This window comes from Lissotriton vulgaris, chromosome 8 (assembly GCF_964263255.1).
Source record: "Lissotriton vulgaris chromosome 8, aLisVul1.2, whole genome shotgun sequence".
Taxonomy (NCBI): domain Eukaryota; kingdom Metazoa; phylum Chordata; class Amphibia; order Caudata; family Salamandridae; genus Lissotriton; species Lissotriton vulgaris.
Genome location: NC_141696.1, coordinates 415,799,091 through 415,812,913, shown reverse-complemented (window position 1 = coordinate 415,812,913; position 13,823 = coordinate 415,799,091). Strand labels below are relative to the sequence as shown.

The following is a 13,823-nucleotide window of genomic DNA, read 5'->3' as shown; positions in this document are numbered from 1 at the left end:
CTGACATGTTTGGCAAGTTCACCTGGGGCCAGTAGAAGTGGGTGACAAGCCTTTGGAAGGTCTTGTCTTGCCCCAGATGTCCTGCGAGAGGCACGTCATGAGCCAGACCCATTAGGAAGTTCCTGAAGCGCGTGGGTACCACCAGCACACGGGCTGCACCGGGCTCAGCAAACTTAGGCTCACTATAAAACAACTCATCTTCCCAGTAAAGGAAATTATTTTTGGACGCTCCACCTGATGCCTGGTCTGCAACCTGTTGCCGCACACCAATGAGGGAAGGGCACTATTTCTGCGCCTTGCAGAATTTCTCCCTGGAGGGCCCGCCTTCTTGCTGCCAATGGGTCAGCTTAGGCAGGTCGCCCAGTTCAGCCACCTGTTCCCTTGTAGGTTCCAGGGCATCCCCCTCAGGTTCCGCCTCTTCTTGGACTGTGGGAACAGCTGGGGCTGGTTTTCCATGCCCCTACCTCTTCCTCTCTTGGCAGGTCTCTGGGCCACTGTTTCAGGCTCCAGTTCTGCTGAATCACCCCTACTGGCTGCCATAGTAAGCGTGGTCACACAGATCCACGCAGGCAAACCCAACATCTCCAAATGAATTTGGTGTTCCACATCCTTCCATGGAGAACTCTCCAGGTCATTACCTAGCAGACAGTCTACAGGCATGACATCACTGACAATAACTTCCAAGAGACCAGAGACCCCTCCCCATTCAAAGGGAACACGCACCACTTTGCAGAGGCTCACTGAGCTGTCAGCTGCCACTACAGGGTGGAGTACATCGGGAATGACCTGCTCTTCAGACACCCACTGACACCTCACGGATGCCACGCTGGCTCCTGTGTCTCTCAGAGCCTCTATCTCTCTCCCATTGATGATCATCTTCTACCCGTATTTCTTAGTGAAAGGGGGCAGTAAGGTTTCCTGGGCCATCTCTTGATCTCCTAAAGAGACATGGGTCATAACTGCTAGTCCCTCCTCCCCACTAGAAATAAAATCCCCTCCCAAAGCTACACTTGCTAACCCTGGGGCTGGAGCACCAGTGGGTGCTGGAGGTTTCTTGGGACATCTAGGAGCAAAGCGGCCCACCTCATTGCAGTGATAGCAGGTAGGGGGACCCCTGTTGTCCCTGTTGTCTCTATTGTCCCACCTGCCCCTAGGGGGCCATGGCTGTCTAGGGCTGGGGGTTGGGATTCCTTACCCTTGGAACTATTTTGGGGCCCTTGTAAGAACTCATTTTGGTTACCCTTGTCCCACCACTCTTCTGCTTGGGACCCTGCTCACCTTTGGCTGTGGTACCCACAATTCCTCTGTGGACCCTGGTACTGGTCCAACGGTCCTTCTCCTTAGCAAGCTCAATGGGGTCTGTCAGCTTTCTGTCTAAAAGATGCTGGCGCAGCTCTGGAACACAAAGACTACTCAAGTGTTCCCAACTAATTAAATGCAACAACCCATTATAATCAGTTACTTTGCTGCCCTTCATCCAACCCTCCAGGGCACGTGAGTACAAATTCACACACTCCATCCAAGTTTCAGACTCTCTCTTCTTAGAGTACCTAAACTGCAGTCTGTACTGCTCTGGAGTAAGTCCATACCTGAGACATAAGGCCTCCTTCATATTGGGGTAGGTCATGGTACCTGGTAACTCTAAGGGCTCTAGAGCACTCCTCCCAGAAGCCTCAAAATGTTTCCACAGGCCCGCCCCCAATGCTGTTCAGCTACACCATTAATTCTCAATGCAATCTCATAAGAAGTAAACAAGGCATAAGTATCCTCACTCCTATGGTAATTCTGTACCAGATCCTTGGGAATATATACTTTACCCCCCTGCACTGGCTGTGTGCTGCCACCATTTGAACTGGAATCCAGCTGCTTGGCCTTGATATTCAGTTCTCTCATGCTCACTTCATGAGCCGAAAGCAATTTCTTCTCCTCCAGGGCACGGGCATTTTTGCTCTCCTCCACCGCCCTTTCTTTTTCTACCTCCAATTGCTTCATTTTCATTCTCAAGATTTCAATTTCATGATCGCTCACTTTTTGATTTTCTTCTAACTCTTCTGGGGTCAGACCCCGGCCGGAGTGGTTGCTGCCAGCCCTTTAATCTGGTCTGCTCACAGGCAGTTCATGGGGCTGAAACACCTCCTTTCCACTTGCACCATTTCCTTCTTGGGCCTCCCAATAGACCTTCAAGATGCTCTAGAAGTCTTCCTTCCTGAGGCTGCTTTTTATGGGGCACTCAAACTGGCTGCAGAATTGTTTAAGCTGTGCAACTTTGTAGGAATACAAATCCTCATTGCAAAATTCCATTTCTGCCTCTTCCACACTGGGTGCCTTTCCATTCACAGACATGATGCTTTGAAGAGTTAATCAAAATAGAACCAACAAAAAAAAGCCATTAGTATGCGGTGGCGTAGTGGTCTGCACTCACTAGTGAAGTACACCAATCACTGTGGGTCTAGTACAAATACAAGTTCAAATCCCATCGCTGACCAAAAATGTTAGAACTGGGGGTCTCTAGTTGGCAGAGGTAGGTACCACTGTCCAAATAGGGACCCTTGCTTCTAGTCAGGGTAAGAAGGAAACCCTCTGAGATAACCCCTGCTCACCCCCTTGGTAGCTTGGCACGAGCAGTCAAGGCTTATCATAGGCAAAGTGTAAAGTATTTGTACCAACACTCACAGTAACACAGTGAAAACACCACAAACTGACTCCACAACAGTTTAGAAAAATAAAGGTATTTCATCTAAACTACAGACGACCAAAAGGACAAAAATCCAACATACACAGTTCAAGAATATGGTTGCAAAAGAGTTCATAAAGTTGTGATAAAATAATCCACAGTTGCGTGAAATGTTCACGGTTGCGTCACGTTTAGCCAACAGTACCATTAAATGCGTCAAACTTCCAAAACAGAAACTGGTGCGATCGAAAACAAACAATGCGTCACTCCTGAGAACTTGGGGAGGCGATGCGACAGCCCCGCTGGATGTAGCAGGCGTGATGCGGTGACTCCGGTCTGTATGGGGAGGGATGCGATACCTTGTATGGATTCCGGTGCGGAGGTTCCGCAGTGAAAGAAGCTTGCAAAGGCACGATGCGATGATCTTTGGAGTTGCGATGATCTCAGCTGTCCCTGGGTGGTGTTCTACCATGAAGTCCATTCCCTCTAGGGAGATGGACCAACTCAACAGATTTGGGTTCTCACCCCTCATCTGCATTAACCATCTGAGGAGCCTGTGGTCTGTCTGAACACAGAAGTGAGCCCCAAACAGGTAGGGCCTCAGCTTCTTCAGAGCCCAGACCACAGCAAAAGCTTCCCTTTCAAAAGCAGTTTGGCAGGCTTTGGTCCAATTCACTTTCCCGGGCTGCTTCTTGGTAGTCAGCTCTGTCAAGGGGGCAACGATGGTGCCATATCCCTTGACAAACCGTATGTAATACCCGGTGATACCTAAAAAGGCACTCACCTCTGTCTGGGTCTTGGGGGGCTCCCAAGCCAGAATGGTGTCAATCTTCGCCTGTAGGGGTGCCACCTGGCCGCTCCATACCTGGTGTCCCAAGTACACCACATATCCCTGCCCTATCTGGCACTTGCTGGCCTTGATAGTGAGGCCTGCCCTTTGCAGAGCCTTCAACACCTTACAGAGGTGTTGCATGTGTTCTTCCCATGTGGAGCTGAACGCAGCAATTACAGACCTGTCTATGGCCCCCTCAGTTAAGGCAATCTGCCAGTACTCAGAAGTTAAATCAAACGTAATGAGGTACTGGGCAGTTCACAACCGAGCCACAAGCTCATCAGCTCTGGGGATGGGGTGTGCATCAGTCGTCGTGACCGTATTGAGCCCACGGTAGTCCACACAAAACCGGAGTTCTGGAGTGGCACCGGGCAAGGCAGCTTTTGGTACTAAGACCACTGGGCTAGCCCATGGGCTGCTGGAGGGCTCAATCACCCCTAGCACCAACATCTTGGACACCTCTTCCTTGATGCTGGCCCTGACCTTGTCAGCTACTCTGTAAAATTTCTGTTTCACAGGCAGACTATCTCCAGTGTCCACATCATGGACGCACCAATTGGTGACACCTGGGGTCAGGGAGAACAGGGAGAACAGGGAGGCGAACTGACCCAACACTTGGCGACAATCCCTCTGCTGTTCTGGGGTCAGGGTGGGCGAGAGGACTACATCATCCACTGACCCATCTTGCTCCTTGGCTGCCAGGTCAGGGAGAGGATTGCTATCCTCTTCCCTTCCAGCCTCTGTAGCCATGAGCATTGTCACTTCAGACCTTTCAAAGTGAGGATTGAGGCGGTTCACATGCAAGACCCTCAGGGGCTGCCTGGGAGTCTTCAAGTTAACCAGGTAGGTTACTTCGCTCTACTCTATATGGCCCAATCCACTTGTCTTGGAGAGCACAAGACTCCACTGGCGCCATCACCCACACTTTCTGCCCAGGTTCAAATTAGACCGGAGTGGTATTCTGGTCGTACCATCTTTTCATTTCTTCCTGGCTAGCTTCTAGGTTGTCCTGTGCGAGCTTCCTGAAGCGTTGTGTCTGGTTGCGGAAGGCCAGCACATAGCTGAACACATCCTGGGGTGTCTTCCTACCGGATTTCTCTCACCCGACCTTCACCAGTGTGAGAGGTCCTTTAACAGGGTGGCCATACAGGAGTTCAAAGGGACTGAACCCTAAGGACTTCTGAGGCACCTCCCTGTAGGCAAACAACAGGCATGGTAGAAAGATGTCCCACTTCCATCTCATGGGCTCTGCTAGGCCCTTAGTCATACCTTTGAGGGTGCAGTTGAACATTTCAACCAACCCATTTCCTTGAGGGTGGTAAGGAGTGGTGAACTTATAAGTTACCACACACTCCTCCCACAGAGACTTCATGTACCTAGAGATGAAGTTGGTCCCACGGTCGGAGACCACCTCTCTGGGGAACCCCACTTGGGAAAAGGTCCCCATCAATGCACAGCCCACCACGGGTGCTGTGATTGTCCTGAAAGGGACTGCTTCCAGGTACCGGGTGGCATGGTCCACAAAGACCAGGATGAACCTGTTGCCTAAGGCTGTCTTGGGGTCCAGGGGCCCCATGATGTCGATGCCCACCCACTCGAAAGAGGTGCTCACCACAGGAATGGGTTGGAGGGGTGCCTTGCACTTCCCTCTGCTCTTGCCACCGGCCTGGCCACTGGCCTGACATGTTTGGCAAGTTCACCTGGGGCCAGTAGAAGTGGGTGACAAGCCTTTGGAAGGTCTTGTCTTGCCCCAGATGTCCTGCGAGAGGCACGTCATGAGCCAGACCCATTAGGAAGTTCCTGAAGCACGTGGGTACCACCAGCACACGGGCTGCACCGGGCTCAGCAAACTTAGGCTCACTATAAAACAACTCATCTTCCCAGTAAAGGAAATTATTTTTGGACGCTCCACCTGATGCCTGGTCTGCAACCTGTTGCCGCACACCAATGAGGGAAGGGCACTATTTCGGCGCCTTGCAGAATTTCTCCCTGGAGGGCCCGCCTTCTTGCTGCCAATGGGTCGGCAGGTCGCCCAGTTCAGCCACCTGTTCCCTTGTAGGTTCCAGGGCATCCCCCTCAGGTTCCACCTCTTCTTGGACTGTGGGAACAGCTGGGGCTGGTTTTCCATGCCCCTACCTCTTCCTCTCTTGGCAGGTCTCTGGGCCACTGTTTCAGGCTCCAGTTCTGCTGAATCACCCCTACTGGCTGCCATAGTAAGCGTGGTCACACAGATCCACGCAGGCAAACCCAACATCTCCAAATGAGTTTGGTGTTCCACATCCTTCCATGGAGAACTCTCCAGGTCATTACCTAGCAGACAGTCTACAGGCAAGACATCACTGACAATAACTTCCAAGAGACCAGAGACCCCTCCCCATTCAAAGAGAACACGCACCACTTTGCAGAGGCGCACTGAGCTGTCAGCTGCCACTACAGGGCGGAGTACATCGGGAATGACCTGCTTTTCAGACACCCACTGACACCTCACGGATGCCACGCTGGCTCCTGTGTCTCTTAGAGCCTCTATCTCTCTCCCATTGATGATCATCTTCTGCCCGTATTTCTTAGTGAAAGGGGGCAGTAAGGTTTCCTGGGCCATCTCTTGATCTCCTAAAGAGACAAGGGTCATAACTGCTAGTCCCTCCTCCCCACTAGAAATCAAATCCCCTCCCAAAGCTACACTTGCTAACCCTGGGGCTGGAGCACCAGTGGGTGCTGGAGGTTTCTTGGGACATCTAGGAGCAAAGCGGCCCACCTCATTGCAGTGATAGCAGGTAGGGGGACCCCTGTTGTCCCTGTTGTCTCTATTGTCCCACCTGCCCCTAGGGGGCCATGGCTGTCTAGGTCTGGGGGTTGGGATTCCTTACCCTTGGAACTATTTTGGGGCCCTTGTAAGAACTCATTTTGGTTACCCTTGTCCCACCACTCTTCTGCTTGGGACCCTGCTCACCTTTGGCTGTGGTACCCACAATTCCTCTGTGGACCCTGGTACTGGTCCAACGGTCCTTCTCCTTAGCAAGCTCAATGGGGTCTGTCAGCTTTCTGTCTAAAAGATGCTGGCGCAGCTCTGGAACACAAAGACTACTCAAGTGTTCCCAACTAATTAAATGCAACAACCCATTATAATCAGTTACTTTGCTGCCCTTCATCCAACCTTCCAGGGCACGTGAGTACAAATTCACACACTCCATCCAAGTTTCAGACTCTCTCTTCTTAGAGTACCTAAACTGCAGTCTGTACTGCTCTGGAGTAAGTCCATACCTGAGACATAAGGCCTCCTTCATATTGGGGTAGGTCATGGTACCTGGTAACTCTAAGGGCTCTAGAGCACTCCTCCCAGAAGCCTCAAAATGTTTCCACAGGCCCGCCCCCAATGCTGTTCAGCTACACCATTAATTCTCAATGCAATCTTATAAGAAGTAAACAAGGCATAAGTATCCTCACTCCTATGGTAATTCTGTACCAGATCCTTGGGAATATATACTTTACCCCCCTGCACTGGCTGTGTGCTGCCACCATTTGAACTGGAATCCAGCTGCTTGGCCTTGATATTCAGTTCTCTCATGCTCACTTCATGAGCCGAAAGCAATTTCTTCTCCTCCAGGGCACAGGCATTTTTGCTCTCCTCCACCGCCCTTTCTTTTTTTACCTCCAATTGCTTCATTTTCATTCTCAAGATTTAAATTTCATGATCGCTCACTTTTTGATTTTCTTCTAACTCTTCTGGGGTCAGACCCCGGCCGGAGTGGTTGCTGCCAGCCCTTTAATCTGGTCTGCTCAGAGGCAGTTCATGGGGCTGAAACACCTCCTTTCCACTTGCACCATTTCCTTCTTGGGCCTCCCAATAGACCTTCAAGATGCTCTAGAAGTCTTCCTTCCTGAGGCTGCTTTTTATGGGGCACTCAAACTGGCTGCAGAATTGTTTAAGCTGTGCAACTTTGTAGGAATACAAATCCTCATTGCAAAATTCCATTTCTGCCTCTTCCACACTGGGTGCCTTTCCATTCACAGACATGATGCTTTGAAGAGTTAATCAAAATAGAACCAACAAAAAAAAGCCATTAGTATGCGGTGGCGTAGTGGTCTGCACTCACTAGTGAAGTACACCAATCACTGTGGGTCTAGTACAAATACAAGTTCAAATCCCATCGCTGACCAAAAATGTTAGAACTGGGGGTCTCTAGTTGGCAGAGGTAGGTACCACTGTCGAAATAGGGACCCTTGCTTCTAGTCAGGGTAAGAAGGAAACCCTCTGAGATAACCCCTGCTCACCCCATTGGTAGCTTGGCACGAGCAGTCAAGGCTTATCATAGGCAACGTGTAAAGTATTTGTACCAACACTCACAGTAACACAGTGAAAACACCACAAACTGACTCCACAACAGTTTAGAAAAATAAAGGTATTTCATCTAAACTACAGACGACCAAAAGGACAAAAATCCAACATACACAGTTCAAGAATATGGTTGCAAAAGAGTTCATAAAGTTGTTATAAAATAATCCACAGTTGCGTGAAAAGTTCACGGTTGCGTCACGTTTAGCCAACAGTACCATTAAATGCGTCAAACTTCCAAAACAGAAACTGGTGTGATCGAAAACAAACAATGCGTCACTCCTGAGAACTTGGGGAGGCGATGCGACAGCCCCGCTGGATGTAGCAGGCGTGATGCGGTGACTCTAGTCTGTATGGGGAGGGATGCGATACCTTGTATGGATTCCGGTGCGGAGGTTCCGCAGTGAAAGAAGCTTGCAAAGGCACGATGCGATGATCTTTGGAGTTGCGATGATCTCCTGGGCGACAATGCACAGACCAGCAAGTATCTTCCTCTCGCAGCTCCTTGATGCAATGGCTCTGCGACGACACTCGCAGCAAAGTGATGCGGTCCGCAAGCAATCGGTGCGACGATTTCACCCAGCGACGACAGGCTCTGCGATGATACTCGCAGCGATGGTGATCTTCCCCCACCGGTCTGGTGCGTCCCGCTAACGAAGGATGCGACGACTCTGGCAGCAGCAACAGACGCTGTGACGATCTCGGCCTTTGTAGCGGCTGGAATATCCTCGCACTGTTGGGGATGCGCTCTGCAAGCGAGCAATGCAACAAAACTTGCAAAAAGTCTTTAAAAGCTTGGTTTCCAGCTTCACAACACAGGTACAACTTCCAGAGGCACCATAACTGGCCCAAGCACTCTAGGAAGGACAGAACTCTCTCAGCAGAGTTCAGGGAAGCTGGGGTTGAAGTCCTTTTGTTCCTGGGACTTCTTAACAGGGAGCAAGCTCTTCTCAGGCACTTTGAGATTCCTTCAACAAAGGGGACACAGCACCAAAAGCAAAGTCCTTCCCCTCTCCTTGGCAGTAAAACAACAGCAAGTCAGTCCAACAGAGCAACAGCAGGACAGTCGTCCTTCTTCAGTTTCAGCTTTCTCCTTGGCAGAGTTTCCTTCTAGATTCCAGGATGATCTAATTGTTTGTAGTCAGGGGTCCTGTACTTATACTCCTAAAAGTCTTTGATCCCTTTGTGCAGGAGGGCTCTGAGCCAGGTCTGAACCAGTTCTGGGTATTCCTTGAGCACTTTGTTTTCCTGGCCACTCCTTTCCTTTTAGAGAGAGGGGCAGGTCGTCAGCCGCCCAGCAGGAGGTAGAGCCAGCATTGTGGAAGGCAGGCACAGCCCTATTCAGGCCCAGGTGCTACCCCCTCCCACCACCCTAGATGCAGATGGAGCTATTCAGCCAGGAATGGCCCACTCAGACTCTGGGAGCCACTCAGCCCCTGTGACTCACAAACCAGACAGTCAATTCACAAACAGGCCAAGGCACACAAAAAGGTCAGACAAGAGAACAGCAACTTTCTTAAAGTGCTGTTCTCAAACACAGGATTTAAAAACAACCTTTCCTAAAAGATGTGTTATTAAATTCTGAGTTCAGGGATACCAGACTTTTATATCCTATCTTGCTCCTATGGGAAGATATGCTGATAGCCACTATAGCCAGCATTCCAATGATAGCCTATGGGGCAAGATAGCCTTACAATAGTGAAAAACGAAAATGGCTGTAATTCACTACCAGACCATGTCACCTGCACCAGTACATGCTCTACCTTTCACATACACTGCTCCCTGCCCAAGGGGATACCTTGGGTCTTTCATAGGGGTGACCAATGTGTACAGAAAGGGAAGAGTTAGGCCTGGCCAATGGGGACACTGACCAGGAGGACATGGCAGTTCACAGACTGTAAACAGGCACTCCGGTGGCAGGCCTGAGACACCATTTTAGGGCTACTCATGTGGGTGGCACAATCAGTGCTGCAGGCCCACTAGTAGCATTTGTTATCACCAGCCCTGGCACACTCAGTGCACTTTACTAGGGACTTCTTGGTGACACAAATATGCCAATCATGGATAACCAATCATAATAACAATTTACACAGTGAGCACTTGCACTTTAACACTGAACAACAGTGGCAAAGTGCCCAAAGCATCTAAACCAACCAAAACGAAATCCAGCACAGCATCAAAAATACAGGTGGTAGAGGCACAAAGATAGGGGGAAACCACACCAAAGATGCCAGGTCTAACACCGTCCATCATCTTATTGTGTTTAATATAAGTGATCACAGCATAAGCTTTGACTATGCTTGATAGTTGTCTCACTTTTGCTTTAAATGATTCGTTTTTTATTGTTCCTTTCAAACTTTCAAACCTATCCCATTGTAATCTGACATCCTTTCAGACAAAATTGTTTCAATCACATACATGATTAGAAGATATATTGACCAAAAAATAATGAACGTTGTCATCGCATTTAGTAAAATATGAACAAATTACATCAGTCTGTTTCTTTTACTACTCCAATCAGCTTTGCGACAGCTTCCTCTTGAATAGATTTCTATGGTGTTTTGACATTGCGCATGTACTGCATATTCATTATTCAACACTTTGTAAACTCACTTCAGAAGCTTGTTGCCTCCTACTGCAGTTGATTCGTATAAGAATTATTTTATTCACAGGTACAGGTACAATTGCAGAAAAACTTAACTACAGTTTACAAAAAGTATTTTTATTCAATGACTTGCCATGTCTACCTAGAAAAAGATCTAAAATATCTCATTGTCATAATGTAAATCTACAATTTCTTCATAGTGCTAAAGATGGCTCTGTAGCATATATATTTGTACATTATCATCTATGTTGTACCATAGTTTCATGCATCACGTCTACCAAAAGTAGGTGAAAATATATAGGTACATGTACTTCAAGTCTGACAAATTTAGAATATGTTCTTTGCTGGCCTTCTAATGTGCATCAGACATTTGCACAGATGGTTTCTGGCTTTTAGGCAATGGTTTAAAAAACACTTCCAGCTCTAACACTGACCATTGTGCATTTTAGTTACAAAAGAAAATAAATATTACATTGATATTGTTAAAAATGCAACCAGTCATTTTTTTGTACACTATAAGAGACATCTGCTGATCGTTCACAAGTCCAAAAGGCAGTCCCTTTTTTTCTAGAAAGATCTGTTGTTGTTATACTCCCCTTTTTCCCCTACAATGTGTGCTGTTCGATGGGAAAACAATCAAGGCAGTATAATCAGAGCATATTATTATACATGCAAAGACTTCCTGAAGAATAGACCCACATTTTTGAAAGTTCGGTGGGCCTGCGATGCTCCTTGATGTATTGGCTTTGAAAATATGGCTCACAAAATTTGAGGGTGCCTGAGTTCATTTGGTCAGCCCTGCACCTTTGATGATAGGCTCCCTATTAAGATAGGTTGCCCAGTAAACTAGGTTGAAAGTTCCAAACAGAACTGGAAAAACTATCCGGGACATTTTGTCGATCTTACTGACGCTGTTGTAGGTCTTTTTGCTTTCTGGTGGCTTGTCTTCCACAGCTTTCACAAGAGTGGAAGCTGAATTTGAGATGGTCGATGGAGCCTGGTCCTTGGGGATATTTGGCGCTTGAGTCGTTCGGCCACCGGTGTAGGCATTAACAGGCTTCTTGGCTTGCAACTCGCGCTCCTTTTTCTGTATAATAATAAGAAAGAATGGGTAAGTACAAAAAAGTGTAATGTCACATTAGTTTGCATACTGGAAGAAGAGTGCCTTTCTGGAAGAAAGTTATGCTTGTATGAAAACATGTAGTTGTCACCATGCATAGTAATACTCATTTAGGGTTTGGCAGAGAGGGAGGAATGGAATAATCTGGTGGTCCTCCTACCTCACCAAATAACAGTTTTTTCCGCTCTATGCAAAGTCTAGGGAGCTGCTGTGTTACAAGGGGCCAAGTCTCTGCTGGCTCATCTGATAGTAACGTCTGGCCCAGCAGTCTATCAGTGACAAGACAGCTAGAGCACAGTAGCGACTGCTTCCATTTTAAAATCTCCATTGTGGTTCATTATAAGCAATGTTTATAATGGGCCACGATTGAGAGCTCTGGAGTCAAGGCTGAAGCCAAGGTGGTGAGAGTTTCTCATACTGCTAGTAAGTGGGTATAAAAGCAGTCTTCATTAAAAAAATAAAACAGCTTACTTACCTACTACCTTGTGTTCCTCTTTGGTCCTGCAGTCCTTCCAAGGCATCAAGGCAGAGAGGAGTCTCAGAGCCACTCTTCCTAACTAATCCTCACGCTGCTCTGATGCTGCTGATAATATTACCCCGCATGAGATAAGCACCAGGATTAGTTAGAGTGGGTTGCCTCGTCTCTCCCTCGGGCACGGGAGGACTATGCCTGCTCTCCACACAGTTGTCTAAGACAACTCGGGTTGGAGAGGTTTAAAATGCGCATGTCAGGCCGGCCGTGACATGCTCAGTTTAAACTGGAGCAGCAAACACCTCTGCTCTCTGCTGCCAATCAGCAGCAATGGCCAGTCCCACCCTGACACTCAGCTCATGCTGGCTGCACTGAAAAATCACATGGTAATAAAACCTCTTTATTATCATTTTACTTTTCATGTTTGCTTCACTTACAGCGGGGGAGAGGGGGCAGTGCTTCTCTAGTAGCGGAATCGCTGCTGCTAGAGCATAGTAGCTATGCTGCTGCCCTAATGAGGGCCAGGTGATAGTCACTCATTTTTCCGGTCTGTATCTACCATGCGAGGCAACCCTCCAGTGCTGTAAAGAGAGTCCGTGTCAGGCAGGAGGGTCTTCTGTCAAAGTGGTGAATGTCATGGAAGACCATCAGCCAGGGTTTAAATAACCCCAGTAGTCAGAAGATCTAATTAAAAAAAATAATGTCAGAATTTTACAAATCTGCTTGAAGTATGAGCAAGCTGTGGCACTTTCTAACATTAATCTTTAAATTAAAAGTCACACATTTTAGTTCCGACAATAATGGGGATATGGGTGAACAAACGTGTTCCTCTAACATCCAACGATTGTACGGGGTGTAATTCAAATTCATAAAAATGAAAATGTATTATCTACATATGACAAAGGAATTCATTGAGAGTTAATAACGGAAAACTGGAGAATAGGACCTAATAATTCCAACAAATGTTTATTAGAGCAACACAGCCAAATTTCTATGAGCTATTTGTTAATCATTGACATAGAAACGGATCACTGACAGAATATAGAATATTGACTTACCAGAATATCGAAGTAAAAATATAGAATGACAGAATATCGACCCTCTATCTACAAACAGGTAAGTGCAAAAATATAGAATAAAAAATATTGATGGTAAAAATATAGAATGCTAAAATATCGAATTTTTCAAATGTCTTAAAAATAATATAACATTCATTAAATAATAAATATAATTAAATAAAACATATTCAAAATTAAAAAAGGTAAAATTTCATAAATATAAAATGTGATCTAAAAAAAATAAACATACATATTTTTATATATATACATATATATACATATATATATATATATATATATATATATATATATATATATATATATATATTCACTGAAAAAACCTTAGATTCAGGCGTTATATAGTTAGGAATTAGCATTTAAAAAACCTTGCAAATTCACTGAAAAAACCATAGGTTTCAGGCCTTATATAGTTCGGAATTAGCATTTAAAAATACCTTTGAAATTCACTGATGTCATTTGAGATGTCATCAGTGATGTCACTGACCATTTCATGAATGATGTAATATGTGACATCATCAGCAGTGGATTGCGGGTGCGCAAAATATAGTTAGTACAACTAACTATATAGGAGCAATTTCAATGGTTTTTTAAATGCTAATTCCTAGCTATATAAGGCCTAAAACCTATGGTTTTTTCAATCAATCAATCAATCATCGCATTTATATAGCGCACTATTTACCCAGAGGGTCTCAAGGCGCTGGGGGGGGG

At 46.7% G+C, this 13,823-nt stretch overlaps 1 protein-coding gene across 1 annotated transcript in view; it reads right to left on the bottom strand.

The window, feature by feature from the left end:
* Window positions 1-10,542: 10,542 nt before the first annotated feature.
* The window catches only part of GABRA5 (gamma-aminobutyric acid type A receptor subunit alpha5), a 552,901-nt gene continuing 549,620 nt past the window's right edge, over window positions 10,543-13,823 (bottom strand). Inside the window, exon 10 of the mRNA XM_086934182.1 lies at window positions 10,543-11,531. Within this exon, the coding sequence (XP_086790308.1) occupies window positions 11,229-11,531 (303 nt within the window). The 3' untranslated portion in view covers window positions 10,543-11,228. The remainder of the gene's footprint in view (window positions 11,532-13,823) is intronic.